Below are 24,986 nucleotides of genomic sequence, written 5' to 3'. Positions count from 1 at the left end.
GATCCTTAATTCCTTTCAAAACCTCCTTGCACACTCTTGCTGATCTTGTTAAAATCACATATTATGTCTCGTGATTCACATGTGATTGCAGAGCAGACTAACTCATTTGTAAAAATCCTGGAAAAAGCTGATTGCTCTAGTCAAAAAATGAATTTTACCATTAATGAAACCACATAATATGCATTAATAAACTTCAGTTTAATCTAATAATACTTTTTCTTATAATTCATATGGATGAATGTATTGAACTGGCTTTAACTTAGTTGAACTAAAAGGTAATCAAGGTTTCCTGAATTTTGGGATTACTTGTATGATTCTTCTATAAACTCAAATTCAAATGATACTTTCTATGAGGATGTTCTTCTATCATATGCTTGTACATTAGAGTACACTGTGAATCTCTTGAAAACCGTATACTACTTTTCAGTAATTGGTAAACAAGTAATTATTTGTTCTATTTGGCCCAGAAAGGAGAAAGGGTGAAGGAAAAGAATTGTTTACATATATAAAATTGACAAGATTTTATGAGCAAAGTTATAGACAGCAAACAGGAGAAAAAGCAAAATAGGACAGTACTCAATGCTACGTCCAACCAAAGTTGCTAGATCTTTAAAAAAATCAACCCAAATGAAACTAATTTGTCATTTAAAAAATTAGCACATAATATACAACTTTACATAGTCCAGAGAAAAAAAGCTCTTATGACATTGTTCTGAGGAATCCTTATGTTTATAAAAATTGAAGGCCTAATTTTGCAAATACAACTTTCTCAAGTTGTATGAGCAAATATAACATACACGAAAGGCACAGGATGATATTACGTCAAAGAACGTATTTGTAAAGTTCATAAAAATTAGTCACATCACTAGAAGCATCAGAAGGAGTCTCAGAACTGTCTTTAACATGAGGTCCTGACTGAATCTGAGACAGGGATATATTTGTATCACAGGTTTAGTATCTGAGGGTGAGACTGAACACTTAGAGAGCAGCTTCTTTCTTAATATGAATACTTATTTTGCTAAAAACAATGTTTGTTGCTAAATGCTAGTACCAGTTAAAACTTCTTCACACTGGATGGTTGTTTTTTTTAGCAGCTAACTTACTATATTTCATTGTTTTAAAAATATATTCTTCACAATACTGGCATTTAAAATAAATTAATATCAATTATTGAAAGAATTTTAAAAGTCAAGTCCTGCTCTATGAGCTTCCTATGTTGGAATACATGAGTATAGGAAGTGCTTTCAACAGAAAGTTACATAATTCTACAGTACAACCTGTCTAAGAAGGCTTGCAAGGGACCAGGAGGTCTCTTTGGGATAAGCAGAAGCATAGGCAAGGGGAAAAACGAGTTGGATTGAAGTGGAGCTTGTCCCCATGACACGCTGAAGAAATGTCTTCTTTTTGTCAAAGTATACCTGCTTCCACTTAGATTTAATGCTACTGAGATGTTTAACAGAGAAATGAAGCATAATAACCTATGCAAAGAGAAAAAAATAAAAAGATTTTTCAGTGACATTAAATTTTTACTATTAGAGTTGGTTTAGGTTCCTTTCAAATTGACCACAAATTTCTCATCACTAACACTGGGTGCTGGCTGGTCAAAAAATATTTTATGGAGAACCTCTAGAACAGTGCCAATATTACAGTACTGAAACCAAAATTCTCCATTTTTATTCATTGAAAATTCTGGATTTTAATGAAATAGCTAGCTAGTTCTTTAGTAGCTAAAGTGAAATTATTGTAAAAACCAACATCATGTGACTAAACCTCTGGAGAGTTGCTAGTTTGACCATGATCTTGTAAGTTTCTCATATTCCATGATAATTTCCACCAGAGATATGGAAAATCAATGAAAAGATGATGTATTAGCTGTTCTGTTCCATAGCACTTCGTGCATGTTTTAAGGTGGAATGTTGACTCTGATACTTCTGTGAACTGCTCTCCTGGTAGCAGCTAAGTAAAAATAATGTTTTTGGAGTCAGAAACAAGGCTGTATTGAGTCGTAATTGTCCTTTGCTCTGTCCGTTACGACTCTAATAACGAGTGCCATCTACATACTTGTTGTCCTTTGGATTCCTTCATTTCAGTCCAGTGATTGAGTTCCTCTTCTCCTGAGCTGTTGAGACCCAGAGAAATCCAGCCTATCATTTCTTTTCGTTTCATGCTGCGTTTGTTATACACGGACAGTATAAGGGTCACATCTGAAAGTTGAAACAGTGCCACTTGAAAAACAAAGGTTTCCTTGTATATGGGATTTGGCTGTCCTCTGCGGATAGATGTCTTGCATTTGGACATCTCTTGACCCATGGAATTCAGAAGAGTTAACTTAACATATGTATCTACAGGGGGAAAAACCACAAACAACATTTTGGAACACAAACTCTAAAAACAAATTTTAAGATTTGCTAAGATGATTATGTATTAGCATTCTCTAAGGATATGGCGTATACCATGTTAACTGAAGAAAGTTCAATCAGTTCTACTTTAATACAATTATTGTATAGTGTGAATATAAAGAGGAAACTAAGTAGGCAAAATAGTTTTGGTGCAATGATGACATAACCTCAGCATTTTTACATGGTAACAGTGGTACCCTAAGTTAGAAATTTTGCTTAAAGGTATACCTCATAATCCTTTCTCCTCCCTCACATTCCCCCCACCACCCTTAACATCTCTACCATCCCCATTTAGCTTTACTAAGCAGGATTTCATAGCATTATTAAACATTTAGCAAGCTCCAATTAGCCACAACACTATAAAGCATTCCACTGTGCTTTTAGAGAATAAGAATAAATAAACAAGTAGGAGAATGAAGGCAACTGATGGAAAGGAGGAGAGGAACACATAAGTGCAAAGGAGACATCAAAACAGCTTAGGATGAAATGTCAAAAAAATCTCTGCATGGATGTGGTTTTTTTAATATTTTTTACAAAACATTTAAAGACCAAAATGAAGCCAAATGCATTAGGTGCTCAAAGTTTAGAAAACCAAGTAAAATGTTCTCTTCCCTATTTTCATGCAAGAGTACATTTAATGTGCTTTTTGGGGAAAATAAAATAAATGCTGTAGGATTTTTTCACAACTGAATGTGAAATTTTGAGATGTTAGCTAATATTTTTATGAAATATAAAAAAATTGATGCAATGTATAGTGCATAAAATGAATTTTACTTATGCATTGCTTTCTTCTACTTGGGTGACAAACTTTCTCTTTAAAACTTTGTATTTTCTAGTTCTTTTGACCCATGCAAATGGTATATAGCATATTGTTCCATCATATATATGTATATATCTATATATTTCATGATAAAATTTCAATTAATATGGAAGAAAATTGACATGCTTCTTAACAAAAATGTCAAGCTTTATTTCTGCTGTATGAATCAAAATAAAGTTATTGGAATACTAAAATTATTTACAAACTTTGGAAAAAGAAGCTCTTTACGTATTTGTAACTTTGTAGGTGCTCTGAATACCATCATCCATAATCAGAGATAAGTCTACAGTTAGTCGTACTTAAGAGTACCACAGATAATAAATGTGCATTTTCTGGAAACCAACATGGTGGACAGCTTCACTGCTGGCAAGTTTTAGGGTTTGCTTTTTTTTTGCATGAAAAGACAACATCCAATTAGCCTCTACAGGAACTCACCTCGGATTATATAAACCTGTCCACCTATCAAGTGTTTTAGACAACAGAACAGTCCATCTGACAACAGGGGGTGGAAAGCAGTAAAAGAAATAATGACCAGATGTCAATTGTTGGGTGAGAGAGGGTCAAAGGTTAAAGTTAAAGAGGAAACATTGTTTACTGGAGTGGAAGAACACAAAGTTTTAGCAGTTTAGTTCAGATAGAGGATTGAACGAAAGGGCTGTTGGGTAAATTTCATGGAATGAAAAAATTTTAAAGGCCATTTGTGTAATCTTTATCAAAAAATTACACTTTTAAAAGGGACATCTTTGTAACAATATCTACTTGGTCTAAAGCACATTGAACATAGAAAAAATCATGCAAATGATCAGGCTATAGAAGACTGAAGAAGGGTAATATAGAATACTTTTTTGTTATTTTACTGAATCTTAACCTTATTCATGCAATATCTAGAATAAAAACACTAATATTATTCCCAATATAAAATATAATTAAATTGTTTGAAAAGTTAAACATCAACTCTAATATTATAACCTTTGCTCTTAAATGCTAATATTGTTATTTGGGATATAATTTGATCATTCCAAACATAATTTAATCTAAAATTTAGACCTAATTATTTATTGAGTGCCTATACATTTTTGGAAATTGTAGAGAATATACTAACAAAAAACAAGTCTTTTAGTTAATTTATAACCCATATTTATATCATTTTAAAAAATGACAAATCACATGATTTCGCTTGCCAGCCTATCAGTCATCATTATCAATCAATTTTAACACTATTGGTCTAATTCTAAAATAACAGTAATATAACAAACTTCTTAAGCTGAAAGCTCTAGCCACCCTTTATTTTGCAAGTTTCTATTAATGATTAAGCAGAGACATTAACAGTTTTCATCAATAAATCCAAAGTGTAATCAATTATTGATTATTTAAGGAGCTGCAATCTATTTTGTGTATTAGACAAACTAGCTACTTCTGTTTCTCTCTTGGTCCCTTGGTTTTAGGCCAATGCACAGATTATGAGTATTAAGGCCAAAGAGTGGTTAGAGGAAGAATAGGAGGGTCAATCCACATGAGTTTATTCTGCTTCAGTATAGCACACCTAATTAAAGGTTTATTTGTCAAAGACACTAAACTATAAACTAAAATATAGATTTCATCTATCCATGCTTTCCCCCAAATTATATTAACATTAACATTAAGGGTTAATTACAATAGGTAGTATTTACTCATGTAATTTCCTCCCTGTTCCTTGATATTTTCATTGCAAAATACAAAGGAGAAGGGTAAAAAAGAGGAAAGGAAAAGGATATTAATGAAAGCTTCTTGGTTCTTGACATTACTGCTGACAAAACCTCATTCATCTTTAAGATTTTTTCATTCCCATTTATTAATGAATAGTAACATTCATAATTATACCATAAGTGTTCACTGTAATCTATATCAAATATTTATTCAAGTGACTGAATTGATTACATACTTGATTACATTTTAAGATTTTCTTTTAAGTTTTATTTAGAAGTTTTGACACATTTGGGCCAAGGGAAGAATGACCAAGAAGCGTCTTAAGCCCTAGTTCACTTCTTATGACTTTCAGCAGAGTCAGAAGTGCACTTATAAGATTAGAAGCCCTTCCCTCCCAGTATCCCAGACTAGGGAAGTTAGATAGGGAAATACAGATAAAGGTGGTGAGGAAGGAAGGGCAGTGAGGCAGAGGCAGGGGCAAGGGCAGAGGCAGAGGAATAGTACCAACTAGTATCGAATAGCTGACTGCTTTAACTTATCTGCCTTGGCAAGGATAAAGAACATGTACCTTAGAGAAGTTTCTGCTGGCAGCTATTTAATAGTAGAAAAAAGACGTGAAATGAAGGAGAATTACCAAGGGAAAATAATTTCTTCTCAAAATGTAGTAGTAAAAAAACATAAAGAGAAAATACATGAGTAAATACTATAGCTTATAATAATACACTCAGAGAAATACAAGGACATCAGCCTTTTATGTAAGAATGATAGTTTTACATAGTTCTATTAACTATTATATACTTTAAAATGCTTTAATTTTCATTTCTGGCATTAACAGTTAAACATTATGATAAAGCTAATTTATTCAAGTCACCATAAAAAATTAAAAGTCTTGTCAACTCATAACTAATATTTTGAATTTCAGATTTATTTCCCAAATGATTGGAAATAGAAAACATGAAACAGATTAGTTGATGATTGTACCATTTCATTTTTATTGGGTAGGTCTAAATGATAGGCTTGAAGTCCCCACCACTGAAAGTCCCACAAGTATAAAAAGTATTAGGATTAAAAAAATTTTAAAAAAGATTTTCACTCACTGGGTGGTCTGTTTGCTGCCAAGTTTTTGAAGTGGCTGCCTTTTATCACTTCTGCTGATAATCTGCCAGTTGTGGCATTATAAAGCAGGCCAATGAGGATTTCTGGAGTTGAGCCATGTTCTAGAGACTGACAAGAGGACGTACTTTCACTACAGGACATTTCTGACGTGCTCATCTGGGAACCACAGCCCTGGAATCATAAAGAAAACTTTTAGAAGGATTTTGTGGAAAAGACATGTTAAGGGATGAATTGTTAATACTGGACTTGCTGGAATTATATAGGTAACTCTCAAGAACAGGCATCATAAAGACAATTCTCATACTACTAGGCTAGAAAAGAGGTTACCTACATATTAGTGTTTCTGGTTGTCTTTTGGTTATATAAAAGCTGGAAGAGGTAAAAAGGAGATAACAAAAGATTCATTAAATTCTCTCACACACACGTATGCTGTGTGCCTTGCATTTGATAGGTAATCAGTGCTTATTAACTGACTAAATGATTGAACTCAGAGTCTAAATCTACAGGATGATTCCTTTGCATCCTGGGTGCTATACTTATAGACAATATAATACTGTGATTATATACTTTAACATATTCCCTGAGTTATGAACTTATTAATATGCAAAATTTCAATGAGGTAAAACATAACATTCAAGTACTCATTGACTTTGAGGCAGTGCATTTGAATGAGTTTATCATGAGAAGAAAATCTCTCTCAGAGTCTTGTACTTTAATTTGATTTTTGAAGGCCCCTGATGAAGTAAAATTTAACCAAATTATAATAGGCTTTTCTATATTATTTATCTTTATCTTCCCATGAATGAAAAATATCAAATCCTTTATACCAATCTTCTGAAGCTAAAGAACCAATAGTTATAAAGAATCTAGTACTTCTAAGTTGACATCTATTGTTACTTATACTTGCATGCTGAACAACACCTAATGGATAACTGAATTGATCTGCTGGATTAATTTTAATAAAATTGTAAACATATGTTCTTCGACCTTAACCCTCAATTATAGACTAGAAAACCAAAAGTTTACTATGAATTTCACCAAGCAATATACAAAATATTGTATATACTCCCAAACCACTGGCCAAGGAAATACTGGTGTCACTGTGGCTTGACATACATTTATGAATGTAAAGAAAAAAAGGAGGAGAGAGTTATTTCAATTAGCATATTTCATTACATATATTTTAGAGTCAAATGTATGTTCTTGTACATTTTATGTGTTTTCTATGCTAGGCAGCATCTGTTAGAATATTATGAAATCTATTTTTCACAACATAATGCTTCCAATTTAAAGTTTATCAACCTGGTGTCAGATAATAGAAAAATAATAGTTCATATTTAATAGGTCTTTCTAGTTTACAGAGAACTTTCCTCAAACCTGGAAAGACTTGCTTGAGCCAACGCTGTGTGAAGTGGGCAGAACCAGGAGAACACTATACACAGTAACGACAACACTGTTCAATGACTGACTTTGTTAGACTTAGCTCTTTTGAGCAATACAATGATCTAAGGCAATTCTGCCAAAAGACTCATGATGGAAAATGCCATCCATATCCAGAGAAAGAACTATGGAGTCTGAACGCAGACTGAAGCAGACTATCATCCCTTTCTTTTTTGTTGTTTCTTTCTCATGGTTCTTCCTTTTTGTTCTGATTTTTTTTTCACATGACTAATGTGGAAATATGTTCAATATGATCATACACGTATAGCCTACATCAGACTGCATGCTGTCTTGGGGAGGGAATGGAAAGCGAGGGGGCAAATTAAGAACTCGATCTTATAAACGCGAGCGTTGAAAACCAAAAATTAATTAATTAAAAAGACTTTCCTCCCAACTGTGAGAGGCAATTATTATCATTATCATTTTACAGATTAGGAAACTGAGTCTCAGAGGGGATGAATAATAACTAGTAAGTAGAAGAGATCACTAAGTAAGTGGCCAGGTTTGCTGACTCCCATGGAATATTTTCCACTGTTTGTTCTCAATATTTTTGCCCTAACACCCTGAATTTTAGCAATGTGATGATTTTTGAAGAGGGTTATGTGAACGGCTTTGGGAATTCAAAAGAAAGATGGCTGATTCCTGTATCCACTTGACTAGGAGATGGGGAAATTTCACTTCTTTTCCTTCCATTGTCCGCCTCCAAAAGTAATAGTTTTAAGGTCCTGTGGGACCTCAAAGCTCCTCGGAAGTCTAGTAGGATTTGTGAAAACGAATGGCTAAAAAGTGTCATTCTAACAGGTTTCGTTCTGTTTCAGCCATGGGGAAAAAAAGAATTAAACTGGATCACCTGACTTTTCCAAACAGTCAAAGTAACTATCTACCCATGACTGGCACGCTGGTAGAAATCTCATCCGCTACAACAAAAGCTACATAGAAATAGCGATAGAAATAGAATGATTGTAGTAAAAACAAATTAAATATGGATACTGTATACTCAAGTGGTTTCTATCCTCAGAATATTCCTCAGGGCATGCTGCTCAATTCAGTGTATATCCAGAGATCTCCACCCACTCTCTGCAGCTCCCATCATTAATTTATAACTGGGGCTTGCCTAGGTAGCAGTAGCTGTTGGTGATTAACCCACCGTCAAACAAATTCCAGTCATTACTAGGTCTACTTAAAGGAGCAGTCCTACAGGCAAATAACAGTAAAAGTATCACTTCTTCCTATGCCTACCCAACATAGTATCCTATTCCTTTCTAGTACTTTCCCTCAAGGGTGAAGGGTTATAAGACATTCTATGAAGGTAGAAAAACATTTTTTTTCTTCAGGGAGAAGGCAAAGAATAAACTGCATATATTGTCTCACCACATTATAATTAATTATGCCCATCATATTTCTTTAAGTAATGCCAATATGTCAAAAATTAAATAATAAGTTTAGAAATACAGAAACAAAACCATGATTTCCACATGAATTAAAAACTGGCTCAAACAAAAGGCACAATAAAACTTTTTTAAAAATCAATTATAGATCCTGTCCTGTTACTTCTGCTTTTATATTATAAACATAAATTGATTTCAATTGCCTATAAATCACTCATATTTAACAGTTCCTTTGTGAGGGGGTTAAATGCACACAGCCAATTATTGCAAATTTTAAGATTTCAACATTAAATGAGTTTATTTTCACTGCTTCTAAAAGGTATCTTAGATTTAACTTTATCTGATTCATATACACAACCTTGTCCCTTATGTTTTTCTGAAGATGAGGTGGGGTGGAGGGGATGGCAAATAATAATGAAGTATAAAAAAGGAGTATAATTCCCATTCCCATGCCAGAGCTGCCACCTTGAGTGAGCTTTACTTCCTGGAATGGTGCCTCTTCCTCAGGGCCTTCTCCATGCCCCAGGGAAGTGAACATTTGGAAACTTGGCATGGTGAAGATGGCTGGAGGCAATGGCTGTAGGAATCTTAGTAGCAGGAGCAGGGAGGGCCGGGTGTTTAGTCTCCTAGTGAGGAAAAGCACTGAAAAGCCCAGGGGAAGAAAACCCTGCAGAGGGCTGGGCCTTGCTCTCATGAAGGCCGAAATAAGCAGCTTGACTTTGACTTGGGTTAAGAGCTGTGGGCAGCAGCTGGCTGCTTTGATCTGTGCTCTCTTCCCCTTGGCTTTGGACAAAACTTTCCCTCTTAAACCATGTGACTTTGAGGCCTGGGCTGGAGCTCACTTGCGCTAATTGCATTGGATTTAAAGGTGCAGGGTAGCCTCCTTGGGATAAGAAAGGAAAAGGAACTTTGTTGGAAGGGTAGTCAAAGAGAAACCAGAGACAGGTGGTAGCTTGGAAACCCATTTCTTTATTATCATCTCTGTGACTCTGTGTGAATCCCTTCACCTCTGAGGCCCAGCATTGGGCCTCATCTTCCTCATATGAAAAATGAGGGATCTGAACTAGCTGCCCTCAAATGTCTTCCAGTTCTATACCTCTAATACCTGATCCCATTGTACAAATCGAGTTCACAGAGGAGAAACATGTATAGTGGAAAACCTACAGTTGTTTTTCAGCTCAGTACATTAAAATGGACAATTTCAACAGGTCTGATTTAATGCTATAGACTGAAGGAAAATATGTATTACATAATTACAATACTAATATATAAGGGAGTGGTTGGGCTCATTAAGATCCCTATTCTCTTGACCATTTTATTTTCTCTTGGTAATAGGGTGAGGGAGGGACATGTAGGAATGGACATAGAGATAAAAAATGACATCATAATGACATTGAAAAAAATTATCAAAAAACTGGGGGGTTGTAAGGTAACTCACCAAAAGGTTTTGTTGTTCAGTCGTTTCCAACTCTTTGTGACCCCGTTTGGGGATTTCTTGGTAAAGACTGAAGTGGTTTGCCATTTCCTTCTCTTTCATTTTATAGATGAGGGAACTGTGACAAACAGGTTAAGTGACTTGCCCAAGGTCACAAAGATAGTAAGTATCTGAGGTCAGATTTGAACTTATGAAGAGGAGTTTTCCTGATTCTAGGCCCAGCACGCTTTAGAGAAACTACCTTCATATCATACATATCAGTATGCTATACATAATCTATTGGATGATTAAAATATTGGATCATTACAATTAAGATAACTTGATAGTAGGGGATAGTAGTGGGAACTGATCTACATGAAGGAGGAAGGGCTGCTCAGAAGACTAGTCAATAGTAAAGAAACATTTATTAAGCACCTACTATGTACCAAACATTGTGCTAAGCACTGGGGATACAAAGAAAGGAATGAGACAGTTTCTGCTCTCAAGGAACTCAGAATCTGATGGAGAACATATAAAGGGAAACTAAAAAGGATGAGGTTGGGGGTTGGTGAGGGAGGTCTGATGAAGCCCTGCAGCCAGGGTGCGAAATAAGCTGAGCAGTTGTGATTTCATCCTGCAGGATGATGAGTTTCTGGAGATCAGCTGGTCAGGAAATGACAAGGTGGATGCCTCGGGTATCCTCTTCAAATGGAGGAGGTCCTGTGTCTACCCTCACTCTTTAGAGGCCTTAATGAGTAAAGGGCATCTGACAGCAGAGAGGCTAAAGGGAGTTCTTAAGAAAGAGACGAAAGCTGTGGGCAAGACCTAAATTAAATGGATCACTATCTTAAGCCAAAATTTGGAAGTTTCTCTGGGATAGTACCAGATTCTTTCAGTAAACAAATATAGGAAGTCTGGATCAACAAGTGACAGAATCACTACAGAACTGGAAGCCTCTGAATTTGAACTAGAAAAGATAAAGAGCTTTAAGGAATGCTTCAGTGGATTTGTACAGGCTTTGAAGGTACCTAATCTAGAATAAAGCAGAAAGTGACTAAAATGTCTATCTTTTGGATTTGTACAGGCTTTGAAGGTACCTAATCTGGAATAGAGCAACTACGTGATGTGGTGCACAGAGCACCGAGCCTGGAGTCAAGAAGACCCTTCTTCCTGAGTTCAAATCTGGCTCCATATACTTACTAGCTGTGTGACCCTGGGCAAGTCACTTAATCCTATTTGCCTTAGTTTCCTTATCTATAAAATGAGCCGGAGAAGGAAATGGCAAACCATTCTAGTATCTTTACCAAGAAAACCCTAAATGGGGTCACAAAGAGTGGGACAGGGCTGAACACTAACAACAACAACAAAGTCTGGAGCTACAATGCAAAAACTGTTTCCAAAAATTAGAGGGACATTTTGGGTGTCAGTAAAATGTCATAATCACTACACAGTTTCTTTGTTAAGACTACTATTTATAATTACTATAATTACTATTTATAATTACATCTGCTCGAAAAATTGGAAACTAGTCTGCAGAAATTATGCTTAGATCAACACGTTATACCATATTCCACAATAAATTCAAAACAGATATGTGGATATTAAAGACTATATCACAAAACGATTAGAAGAGAAGCAGACCTATCCAGGGGTGGGGAAACCTGTGGCCTCAAGGCTACATGTGGCCCTCTAGGTCCTCAAGTGTGGCCCTTTGACTGAATCCAGACTTCACAGAACAAATCAGGACATGTGAAGTTTGAGCACTTGAGGACTTAGAGGGCCACATGTAGCCTTGAGGCCACAGGTTACTCACTCCTTCATAGCTATGGGAGGGTAATGAATTCTTAGCCAAAATAAGAAGAGGGGAAATTATAAAAGGTAAAATAAATCATTTTGATTACATGAAACTGAAAAACTTTTGCACAAATAAAATTAACCCTCCCTAGGATAAGAAGAGGTCAACCGTGCCAAATATCTCTGATAATAGTTTGGTATCCAAAATGTACAGACAACTACCAAAAATATATGACCAAAAGTCATTCCCCAATAGAAGAGTGGTCAACATATGAGCAAACATAAACAAATAGTTCTCAAAAGAGTAATTGCAAATAACTAACCAGCATATGAAAGAATGCCTCAAACCTCTAATAAGAGAAATGCAAATAAAAATAAACCTGAAGTTTCGCTTCACACCCAGAAAATTGACAAAGATGACAAAATATGGGAATAATAAATGTCGAAAGGGTTATGGAAAGATGAGCACACTAATGCATTATTGGTGGAGTTATGAATTGGTGCAACAATTCTGAAAAGCAATTTGGAAATATTCAGAGAAAGTTTCTAAAATGTTTATCTTTTGACTCAGAAATTTCACTGCTAGGTACACACCCCAAGAAGGCACATGACGAAGAGAAAGGCCCCATGATACACCAAAAGATTTACAGCAGTATTTTCTGTAGTAGCAAAGAACTGGAAATAAGGTAGATAGATATCTGCCCACTGATTGGGGCATGGCTAAACAAACTGTGGTCCATAAATAAATGAAACTTTATTAGCTAAACAAATTGTGGTCTATGATTGAAATGGACTTTTACTGTGCTGTAAGAAACAATATACTTAAATGGTGAAGCATGGAAAGACTTAAATAAACAGATGCAAAATGAACTAAGCTAAATCAGAAAAACAAAATATACAAAAACTATAACTGTAAATGGAAAAACAATAATATGATAATTGAAACTTAATACTACAAAAATATAATGACAATGCTTAACCTCAAAGATAACACATGAAAAGCCATCTTCCCCCCACTCCTTTGCAGAAGTGACCGTGCATGTGGGATATTGCATACAGTGGCAGACTTCTTTGATATGATATTTAGTTTTATGGAATTTTCCCCCCTTCTCCCTTGTTTTCTTACTTTATTATAAAGGATGGCTCTCTGAGAGCTGGAGAAGGGAAATTTTATATATATATATATATGTATATATGCATATATGTATGTATATATGTATATATGTGTATATATATAGTTATATAAAAACAAAAGATGTCAAAAATTCATTTAAAAAAAGAATGCTAGCTACTTGAAGATAGTTAGTGTTTCATTCTCTGTATCTGTATCACTAGCGCCTGGCACAGCTACAGGCACACAATAGGAGTTTAATAATGTTTGTTCACCAACTGAAGTCTTAGGTAACAGAAGGAAAGTTGTTTTATCTTACAAAAGGGAACACAGTGGAAATAAAAGCAAAAAATGCTTAACCATTTGACCATGATATAAATGTAAATTCTGGGGTCCAAACAGGAATTTCGTAGAGATCTATCTCCTCCATAGGCCAACCTTTATTGAGTCAGCAAAACCAGAATCTCTTGGATAATAATCGTGTCTGCTCAATTTAGTTATATTTCAAAAAAGCAACATTTTCCTTTGAACCTTGGTATTTAAAGTTCCAAATAAAATTATTTTAAACAGTGTCTTAAATATAAATGCAAAGATTTCTTAGTAGTATTTTTTACTAGAAAATATATAGAATAATAATTACAAATTCCAAACACTTAGTATCTTCTGAAACACCCTCTAAGTTGTTGCTTAGTCTTTATTGTCTACTGAACAATGGTGATATCCTTTTATTCCTAACATGCTTGTATCATTTACCAGTAAATTTTTTTTTAAAGAACGTGCTGCCCCCTGGTGACTCTAGTTTCTTCTGTATATAGCATATGATAATTCTGAGAGGTTATAATTCTTTTGTTTAATATTAAAGTTAGGGACACCTATGTCTCAGATTAGAAAAATAAAGCACTTCATAGCATACAAAATAAAAGTGTGTTTCTGTATATTATGTAAAATTATTACTCTTGAATATTATACAAGATAGCAAGCAGATGGAACAAAAGAATTAAATGCTTTACTCCTCAATGTTCAATATTTGGTGAATTTGGATATTTTATTTAAAATTTTCATTACATCTCTTTGTTCACTATGGCTTAAAGTGTTGCTGACACCTTGTGGAAGATTTTGAAAAATAATTTGTTCAAATTCCATTTTTAATAAATCTCTTTTTTTCCAATATAGGAAATCTTCACAAAAATTGGATTTTTTAATTGCCTTATTGATCTTGCATCTCCTAAATTCAATGTGCATTTATACTCATTTGAAACATGCTACTTAATAAAACTAAAATTTCTATCTTGCATAAACAAAATCATGATGGTAGACTAATAGTCAAGTGTGCTTCCAACTGCTTACTGGGTATGTGCTACCTTAACTTCATCTCAAACCCAACATATTCAAAACCAAATTTATAACTTCTTCCTCAATACTAGCATCAATTCTTGACTCCCCATCCCTATCAATGTACCTCAATTATTTTAACATCCAGGCTTGAAACTTTGCAGTTGTCTTTGATAAAGCTTTCTCTATCCCCAAGATCCAATCAGGCATGAGTGTCTGCCAATTTTTCCTTCAAAATGTGTCCTGTATTTTCTATTTCCCCTCTCACCACAATAGTTCAAGTCCTGATTACTTCACAGCTGGAATACTACAATAATCTCCTAGCTTGCCTCCCTGACTCCAGTCTCTTATCCCTCCAATCCATGGCCCATACTATTGCTTGATTAGTCTTCTTTAAAAGCTACTTTTGGCATGTTATTTCCCTGTAAAAGCATTTTAAATGGCTTCCTATTTCCAAGTGTACCAAGTTTAAATTTCTTCAATGATCTGTTTTTCAAGGTCTTTCTATGATTTGACCACAGTTTACTTGCCTGACATTATTTCTTACTAACCCCCTCACTGAAATTAGTTTTCTCAATGTCCCACAAAAAAACTTCCTGAATAATCCTGTCTTTGACAATTTGCGGATATTTCTTTTTGCTGGAATGTTTTCCTTCTTTTCTAGCCTATGCTACCCATTCTTCAAGACCACTTCAATCTCTACCTTCTCAGAAAATCTTCTCTGATGAGCTCATTTCTAATTGAGCATTCTTTTCTCTGAATTCTGAGAATACTTGTAATATGTACCAAAGTGCGGACTCAGAAAACTTATTACTTGATATTTGTGGTGGTTGTTTATGAGGCAATGAAAAACTTTAAACAAACCACTTATACACACAGGGGATTTGGAGTTCGAGGACCTGCATTTGAATCCCCTGGTTCTACTACTTACTGCCTGTGTTACCACAGGCAATTACTTAAATTCTCTGGGCCTCCATTACCCTGTCTGTACAATGGAGTGGTTGAATTAAATAATCACTGTTTCCTTCCTGCTCTAAATCCTCTATGTGCACACACACACACACCCTACAAAAGGAATCCATGTCCTTCCAGACCATCCAGCATGTCATTCTCTAGTAAAGTTTTTAAAAAACCATTCATTCTATTGTATTTGAAACAAGTCTAGAATATAGCGCCTGAGGCTTGTTAGAAAAAATGATTCAGAACAAACCAAGATTTAAAAAAAAAAAACCTTTAAACAGCAAAGTTGGTCTTTTGCCCCACCAAACAACCTTATCGATTGAGCCAAAAACATCAGGTAGGAAAGAGGGATTAGTAAATTGGTTATTTTTTTAGTCAGTTTAGGTTTGGAAGGTAAATTGAGGGTATAGAGGTTTTAGGTCCTACATAAGAACATATCAAAAAAGAGAACTAAGTAAAAATTAATGTATTTCCTATGGGCAACTTTTGCACTCAAAAGACTGGGTTCTCAGAGCTGACAACCTCTAGTTTCTCGGTATTCTGTGTGTCTACATTCCTAAAACTACAGCTCATGAGCCCCCACCAGTATGTTCACCTTAAGTAGACACAATTAGCTCAAAGCAAAGGCTTTAATGAGATGATAAGAACAACAGCTACAAAACATAGCCCACCTATATACCCTGAACACATACTCCCCCAACTCCAAACAACATCAGTGGGAAGAATGGGCACATCTTGAGAATACCAGCAGAGTACCAAACTCAGTGAATACATGAAGTCAAAACAACTCATCCTTTTGGCATTTGTAAGTAAGGGGAGTTTTAGTGTAAGTAAGGTGGATTTTAGTGTATATAAAGTGGATTTTTGTTATTATTTCTTAGAGTTCAGTTTCCCAGGCTCTATGGCCATAACAACATCAGTTTCCCAGGATCCATGGCCATAACAATCTCTATTTCCCAGGTATTAGATATGAGTTCCCAGGCTCATGTTCAAAACATCTCCACCACGCTTGTGTAGCATTATGTAAATAATATAAACATGTGTGCTTAAACTGTAAACATCCACTGTGACTGTGCAGTGAAATATTGGGATGAAGTGATATAAACTTGTGAGGCTATTCTATTGCTGGCAATATGCTTTCTTTGTCTGATGCCCTATAAAACAGGTAGTCAGTGGTCAGTGAGTTGGAGAACCTTTATGGTTGAATGCACAAGCTGGGATGCTGTGTGTGCCTTGATCAGCCCCCATCAAGGCTTGGGAGGGGGGAATCTGTGTTTGCCTCAACCGGCCCCCATTGAAGCTTGAGGGGATTTAGAGGAACCCTCAACTGGCCCCATCGAGATGTAGGGGTAGTTCCCCCCCCACTTCTCACCCGCCCCTGCTAGAAGGGTGATTAGGGAATATTGTAGGAGTTTGTAGTGCTTCCATTATCAGCAATACTGTGTTAGAGAAGACTAGATTAGAATAAAGTTTATTATTAACCCCTTTGAAACTGTCTTTCCTGTCTGACCAAATCAAGAGTGAACCTGTTAGAGGCTGGAGTCTGCAGCCTCCAGTGCCGCCTGTGTATCATTCTGTCTAACAGCATTGTAATGTCCCAATGTTGTTAATCTCATGGTGGCCTCATACTACACCTACTAGGCACATTTCTTCTGGGCATACCATTTGAATCCTGGGTCTGTCTCCTTCTAGATGGGCTGTCTCCAACTGAATGAGAAGCTCCACTGCCAATGTGTAGGGGAGAAAGAAATCTCTTCCTCCTCTCCAAAAGTAAAGGAACTATTCCTATCAAGGAATGGGTGGTTTTTTCCTACATCTGACTCTTTTCTTTGCTACCAGGGGGTCTCACTCTTCAGGGATGTTTTTTTATCTCACCTAGCTTTTAGGAAAAGAGTCTTGCTTTTTAAAGGGTCAGGGTCATGGCTATTCATTGGCTAGACCATAGCTTGCTGTCTTTTAATTGCCATCAACACATCTGACCTGCCTGAGCTGAAGATGGTAAGTTTGAAAGCTGTTGTTACATTCTATACCTTGATGATGAAACGTTTGTTATAAAAACTCAATAGATCTTTTCATTTTTCTTCTTTATATTTTATTTTCATTTTTATTTGTTATTTTCATCTTTGTTATTTTGTTATTTGTTATTTTCATTATTTGTTATTTTCATCTTTAAAAGCAGTGCTTATTTGGAATTTTTTAAAAACTGTTTTTACTTTCCACCCCTTACTTCCATTTTATAAGTTGATACTGCTCATATTCTTCCATCATCCTTCCCCTGCAAAATTTTACAAACCAGTTAATATTCTAAATCAATGTTATATTTGCTGCTATATCTGTCCATCTGATGAGCAAAATGTTTGCTGAGCTTTTAGGCTATTTTGCTTTCTTTGTTCTAGTAACTTATATTTTTTAAATTTCTATATGAAATTACTATAGTCATCATCTACATTCCGTCTTCTACCCATATCCCATTTTTTTAACTCAATAATTTACTCAAAAGCAAAATCAGAAAGGATCAAAATCCTTTAGCCTTGTTTTCCCCTCCATTTCTTTTCAATGTTTTATGGGGAAAAACCTCATAACCAGAACATAATTTTAAAAATTGAATATCATATCTTTTTTCCTTTTTTATTCTTCTAGCTTTGTACTAGTTCTTATCCTTGTTCTAATAAGGCAGTGGTCTGATGGTACACAGAAAAGCGGATTCAGAAGAGATTATCACATCAGTAATGAGTTACTTTTTGTATATTAAAATATGGTTAATGTCATTTTATAATATGATTAGGTACAGGCCATATCTAACGTATTCTGACTTTTCTTAAAGAAAATATTCGTGATTTATAGGCATGAAGCTTCTTTGTAGTCTACAATTTTTGATTCCTCTTATTCTTGATCCATATTTTCTAACAAAATTTCTAGCTTTACCTATTCCTCTCTTTGCACTGGATCAACTGAGTATCAAAGTATATTTTGAATTAATTTGGAAGGCTTTATCAAGTTAAAAACAACTTTATTGATGCCCTTTTTAAAAAGGATCACAGTCATTTCAATACTCCCCTTCCAGATTGAATCTTTCCTGTTGACAAAGCAGGAAACAATTTAAAAAATCTGATAGTGACATCTGACAATGTATAAAATATTCAGTTCTAGTTGTCTCACTTTTCTTTCCTTCTTCCTTTTGCTGTTCAGGAGAAGGAAACTTTTATCATCTCTTTTCTCGGACATTCAATAGTTTTTCTGTCAGAATTCAACTTTCTTTTAGAGATTTTTTCATCTGCAGTCATGCATATTTTTCTATTTGTCCTGCTTATTTTACTTCACACCAGTTCATACAATTCTGCCCATGTTTCGCTGAATTCTTCGTATTCATAATTTCTTACTGTTCAATAACATCCCTGTCACGTTCTTATGCGTGACACCTTAGGGTGTCTCTACCCACCCGTGTCTTCAAGATCAGTATGCTTTGCTTGGATAGCAAGCACATTTTCCTTTAATATCAGTTTTTTGCTTATCTTCCTCTAGCTTGTTCTTCATGTCTGTATATTTGCATTCCCAATCTACTGTTCTCTCTTTTGTTTCTTTGGTGAGACTTGCCATGGCAGACTCCAGCTTTTCTGTTTTGCCCATTATTTCTGTTGTGCGGGCCACAAATTCTGCTCTCACGATTCTCATTTCTCTTTTGAATCACTCAGGGACAAGTTGTAGAGCCATGTTCTCATGTCCATGGTGTCAGTGAGCATCAGTTCATTTTGAAAAAAAAATGTTCCTCTGGCTTCTGGGTGTCCAGGAAACAGCTGAAGTTGCTTTATCTTTGGAGTACTATTGCCTTGTGTCCCATAGCTAGTAAGTGTCTGATTCTAATCTTGGTCTTCTTTGAAGTCTGTCACTCTCCCTACTACATTATATTGCCTCTCCATTGCCAGAAATCTAATTTCTGCTCCAACTACTTTCCACTTTTCCTAACAGTTCAAGCTTCCCTGGTTATCTTTAACTAAGCTCAAATTCCACCTTCTGCAAGCAGCCTTTCTTGGTTGTCCTCTCCCCTTCCCTGTGAGATTATCTTCCATTTGTACTTTGTAGTGAGTAAAATGCAGTAACAGGGAAACTAAGTACATTTTTCTTAGCAAGGGTTGGTTTATTAACAGTGACACATAGCTGTTAATAAAATGGGTCAGAATAGCCCCCTCAGTCTGGCCAGTGACTCCCATGAGGAGGAAAGGAGGGGTTCTGTGTGGTTAAGGAATGTTACAATTGACTATAGCAGGGAAAAGTAGGTTGGTCTTCAAGTGTGGATGATCATACTCCTCTCCAACAATTAAGGAATGTTAATTATTTTATGAGAGTCACCTGCTTCTTGTAATCTTGGCTAAGAGACCAGAACCACCCAGTTTCATCTCCACCAAGGCAAGGATCAAACCTTCCCTAATTTCACAAGGAGAGATAAGGGCAGAACTGTCTTTCGGGAAGCTTACGCTGGTTCTGCTTTAGACAGCAAATGGATGTCCCAGGTTAAACTGGTTAACAAGCAAATGCTGCAGGGGCTAGTTACAGGAGTGATAACATCATTCCCTCTCAATCACACCTTTAAACCAATTCAGGAGTACTCAGGGAGGACAAGCACCTCTAGTGTGAGGGTTTACCAAGCCATTTTCAGGGATGCTTGTCCACCTTTGGTGTCTACCTATCAATCAACTCTCACCTGCCTGTGGCTCCGAGAAATTGTAGCATGCACAGCAGCCATACCCTGGTAAACCCTCTCGGTAGACTGACTAAAACCAATATCAAGGTAACCAACAGGCCTCAAACCTGTTGGCCAGTTAGGAGAATGTCTATCTTAAGCATGTGAAGACTTCCCCTGGTGGAATGGGTGGATGAGAACAATTTGTTCCAATGGCCATGAAGGCAGCTGAAGCACGTGCTGTAATAGAGGTTGGTCATCCATTGTACCCTGGGCCATCACCAGTTTTCTTGACTTTTGTCCTGCCACTGGACTTTGATGACTCTGGAAAAGAGAATGTAGCTGATGACTTTGCACAACTCTGCTTCACTAAAACCCAATTTATGTGCAAGTCAAGATATCACCTGTCATTGGTCCTCTTCAAAAATGAAGGATTAACAACAAGCCAGTTCAGACCAGGAGAGTTTAACTGAAAAATGGAGCTTAACAAAATGGAGAATAGGGTTGATCACAAAATAGAATCAATTATTAAATGATACAACATAATTTTAATTTCCCCAACTGTATATATCTTGTATATACATACTTATGTGGTATTCCCCCGCCCAGTCCCAGTAGAATGTAAGCTTCTTGAAAACAAGGATTATATTTTGGCCAGTTAAAAATATAAGAGTCATTTCTGACTGACATATCTTGAGTGCTCAGATATACTATTGACTTTTGAAAGCAAATGTCAAAATCAATACCATACTAAAAGAAAGGCTAATTATGAGAAGGTACAAAACACAATTTTAACAGCTCTAACTAACCTAAGCTGTTTAAAAAGGCTACTGACTCCATAAAATGGGAAAAGGATTTAGAAAAAACCACAACATGGATTATTTTGATTTCTTATAGTACTTTAAGAGATATAACTTTCATAAATCTGACAAAAGATTAGGGAAATCACCTTATTCACCAAATACCTGATCTTCATGCCAAGTGGAGACAAATGATAGACATGAGCAACACTGGCTTGCATATTAATTTATTTATAAAGACTTGTGGTAAAGGTCAGCAGGAGATTATGAGTTGTATTACCCATAAAACAATGGACAGCAATGGATGAAAAAAAAGATGAGCATTCTATGAGTAACTTCAACAGAGATGTGCCTCTCGCCTTTGGATGTGCTGCCTGAGTTTTCATATGGTAGAGTTAAAATGAGACTCTTGACCCCCATTTATGGTTAATGAATAAATAAAGGGAGGAAGGAAGCAGAAAAAGAAGAAAGGGTAAAAGAACCAATTACACTGGATCATCATCCTCAAAGCATTTACACATAAAAACTAGAAGGAGGATATGATAAAAATTGAACAGCTTTCAATCATTCTGTAACTGCTTTTTATCAGTGATGACAGTGGAATGGAACTATGAACTTGAACACCCTAGTCCTTGGTGTGCTATATAAAGAAATAGAAATGGAACAAAAGAAAAAAGACTGGACGACTGGCTGAACCAAACCCAGTAAACATAGAAGAAATTTGTACTGGAGATGACAAGTTTAGAAAGCCATGAAATTTTTTTCCCTCAAAATATTTGAAGGATAGCCTGTTGTCTTCCTGGGGGAACATATGGGAGAAAAATTAGAAGGAAAAAAATCAGACATGGTATTATTACCTAGAAATGGTGATCAAAAGTGATCCATATGCCTATTTTGTAATATCTGTAAATTAATGAGAATGATCTAAATGCATATTAAAATTATCCTTGATAAAGAACAGTTTCAGATGAATAATGAGATCAGAAGCCAGACTGAGAAGTTACAAATGATCTCTAAACTGCCAAATATAATGGTCTTCTCTCAATCCTCATCTTTGCTGACCTCTCTCTACAGCCTTTGCCACTACCGATTCCCTCCTTCTCCTTGATATTCTTTTTTCTCCAGGTTTTCATGTCACTACTGTCTCTTGGTTCTTGTCCAGTCTCTTTTGCCGGATCCTCATCTAGGTTCCACCTACTAATTGTGGAGGTTAGAGGATCATAGAGTACATGGAGGGAAGTAGGGTGTAAGAAGACTGGAAAGGTAGGAGGGGGGCCAGGTTATGAGGGACTTTAAAAACTAGGGGATTACATAGTTGAACTTGGAGGTAAAATGGAACCACTTGGGATAATTGGTCAGACGTAAGTCTGACATGGGCTTTAGAAAGAAGGTCACTTTGGTAGCTGAGTGTGGCACAGTCTTTTGGCTTGAGACTTGAGGCAGAAAGACCAATCAGAAGGCTATAGCTGTAGTCCAGGAGTGAGATAAAGGCCTGAACAATAATGGTGGCAGTATCAGAGGAGAAAAAGGAAGAGACTAAAAGAGGCAGAATCAACAAGATGGCATTTGACTGGATATGGGAGGTGACAGAAGCTGAGGATAATACCTAGGTTAAGAGCCAGGGTGACTGGGAAGACTAGTGGTGCATGTCTGTAATATGAATGCCAGGAAGAGGGGAGGGCTGAGAGGGGAAAGATAAACTAGGCCAGTGTTAGACATGTAAAGTTTAAGATGCCTACAGGACATCAACTTTGAGATGTTCAATAATCAGTTGGAGTGTTTATTGCTTTTGGATTAAAAAAGAGTATTTGACCGTGGAGAGTAAAATTCAACCATAAAAACTTTATAAAAGAGTGTCTCCCACATTGATGGTAAGATTTCTTGATTATCAATATCAAAAAATGCATAAAACTGGGAACATTCGCTTGCCAAAAAGGTTTCCTACCCTTCTTTGAGGATGCCTAGCATAGAACCAAATGGAAATAGGAATGGTACTATTTGCAAATGACTATGTTGATTGCAAAAAACCTGTGAATACGGTACAGTCTCCTTAAGATGAGACCCATAGTCACTCAAAAAGTTTGCCTTAACAATCCATCCAGGAAAAACCAAATGGATTAAGAATGACTCTTGTCCAGACTATCATATAAAGTTGTATGGAAAGACAAAAGAGCTTGTCCATCAGTGTCTATATTTTGGACACAGGCTATAAATGGACATTGAACTGGGCCCTGAACTGAATATGAGTTAGAGAGTAGAACAGATTGTATTTGAAAAATTGTTTTGTCTTAATGATCTCAAGCTGCTCCTAGAAATAACATCCTATCCTTTTAACAGCAACCTGCATTCTGATGCTATGTTATGGTTAGGCAGAGTGGTACAATGAAAGGTGTGCTGCCTGCGAGTTAAGACCTAGGTCCAATCCCAGATCTGCTATTTGTTACTTTGGGCAAGCCATCTAATCTTTCTTGGCTCAATTTGTTCATCTGTTGGAAGTTGGAAGGCAAACTTTGAAGTTCACTCCAACTATAAATCTATGATTCTGTAACTATAAATCACAGAAGAAAACAATCTCTAAAGAATTAAAACTTTAAGTGTCTCAAACAGCAATGGGGAGATGCATGGTGGTCAGAAATAGGCTGCAGCATATTGCCAATAATGATTTATGTGCAAGAAGAGATACAAAATTAAAATTTAGAAAATAAAGGACTGGAAAAGAAGGTGGCTGGTCATACAGTAACCGTAAAATATAATAGATGGATTGCCCACATACTCAATGCCAGCCAATTAGAGACTTAAAAAGCGGGGAGGAGGCGTCTCCAGTTCACTGGATGAATTCCTTATAGAAGATTAATAGGAGGAAATGGACAAGAGGGACGTTGGATATGTATGGCTTCTGATCTGCACTGTTGAAGAGAGTGCTCATATTGATGAGATCACTCATAAACTAACTGCTGTAATAATTACTGGCTAAAAATACTAAAAAACAAACTATAACAAACATTGTACATGTTACTTTAGGTTTTCTGCTTCTACCAAAAGTGGCACAAGTCCTAAAATGCTTGAACCAAGTGAGTTTAAATTAAAATCAAAATCCAATGTTTTATAGCAATGGACATTTAAATTGTCTTCTTAGTATAAAATTGAATATGCCTGATTATTATATTTCCCCTTCATATTAAAAAGTTACGTATCAACGCCTTTTAGTGTTAATTAAACTATCCAAATAAAATGGGGGAACTCTTCTAAAATGTATTACTATATTTTAACAAGATTAAATTAGATCATGAAGATAAAACTGTTAATTCCCATCAAAGATAACTAAAGGAGTTTCTCTTGCTGCTCTTAGATGACCAGGTTACATGCTGCAGTAACCAATAAACTCATTTTCTCCTTATGAAAACACAGAATAAAAATAGAAAAAAATCTTGAACTTAATATTATCATATATTATAGTCAGCATTTTAGTATAAATTTGTATATTGTACAGTAGCATTTAGCATAAATGCAATCATCTTGCATTTCAAATTTCTTTTCTTAAATTTTTAAGTGGTAGTAACAGTTTTCTCAGGCCACAAAACAGACTATTAGAATATTAGCTCCCTTAAAAACTTCAGATGTCATAAGTAATTTAATCATACAATGAAACAGAAAAATATGATTTATATATTCATAAAACTATGAATATTGAATCATCTTTTGGAGATCATTTGTGCAACTTCATTGCAAATTCCCTGGCTGAATTATTTTACACAATGTTGATATTACTGCTGTTTTTGTAAGTCTCCTAATAGAGATTTCAAAATAAGTCCCAAGAAAGGAAATGTTAATATTCACAGAAATAGTAATACTTTTTTATTTCATTTGGTCATATTGTACATTTGTTTGGAATAAAATCTGTAAATGAAATCTTCCTTCCCTTCATCATTTTTAAGTGTGAATTTTAGAACATTCCAAGTGGGGATATATCATAAAGATGGCCTTGAGTGCTATGAATGGGCCACTTGGTATATCTTGACAAGATTCATGTTCCTCAAAGACCAATCAA

The 24,986-nt window shown here is 35.6% G+C and overlaps 1 protein-coding gene across 2 annotated transcripts in view; it reads right to left on the bottom strand.

Annotated features, from left to right (window-relative positions):
• Positions 1-1,190: 1,190 nt before the first annotated feature.
• The window catches only part of SYT14 (synaptotagmin 14), a 198,950-nt gene continuing 175,154 nt past the window's right edge, over positions 1,191-24,986 (bottom strand). The window contains exons 5-7 of one of the 2 annotated variants that reach the window (XM_036756108.1): positions 6,003-6,192; positions 3,655-3,711; positions 1,191-2,342 (exon numbers count right to left, since the gene is read on the bottom strand). In XM_036756108.1, the coding sequence (XP_036612003.1) occupies positions 2,029-2,342; positions 3,655-3,711; positions 6,003-6,192 (561 nt within the window). In that variant the 3' untranslated portion in view covers positions 1,191-2,028. The remainder of the gene's footprint in view (positions 2,343-3,654; positions 3,712-6,002; positions 6,193-24,986) is intronic. The other variant, XM_036756109.1, reaches the window with a different exon arrangement.

This window comes from Trichosurus vulpecula, chromosome 4, assembly GCF_011100635.1.
Source record: "Trichosurus vulpecula isolate mTriVul1 chromosome 4, mTriVul1.pri, whole genome shotgun sequence".
NCBI lineage: Eukaryota > Metazoa > Chordata > Mammalia > Diprotodontia > Phalangeridae > Trichosurus > Trichosurus vulpecula.
Note: the sequence above shows the minus strand (reverse complement) of the source record. Positions and strands in the feature narration are given on the sequence as shown.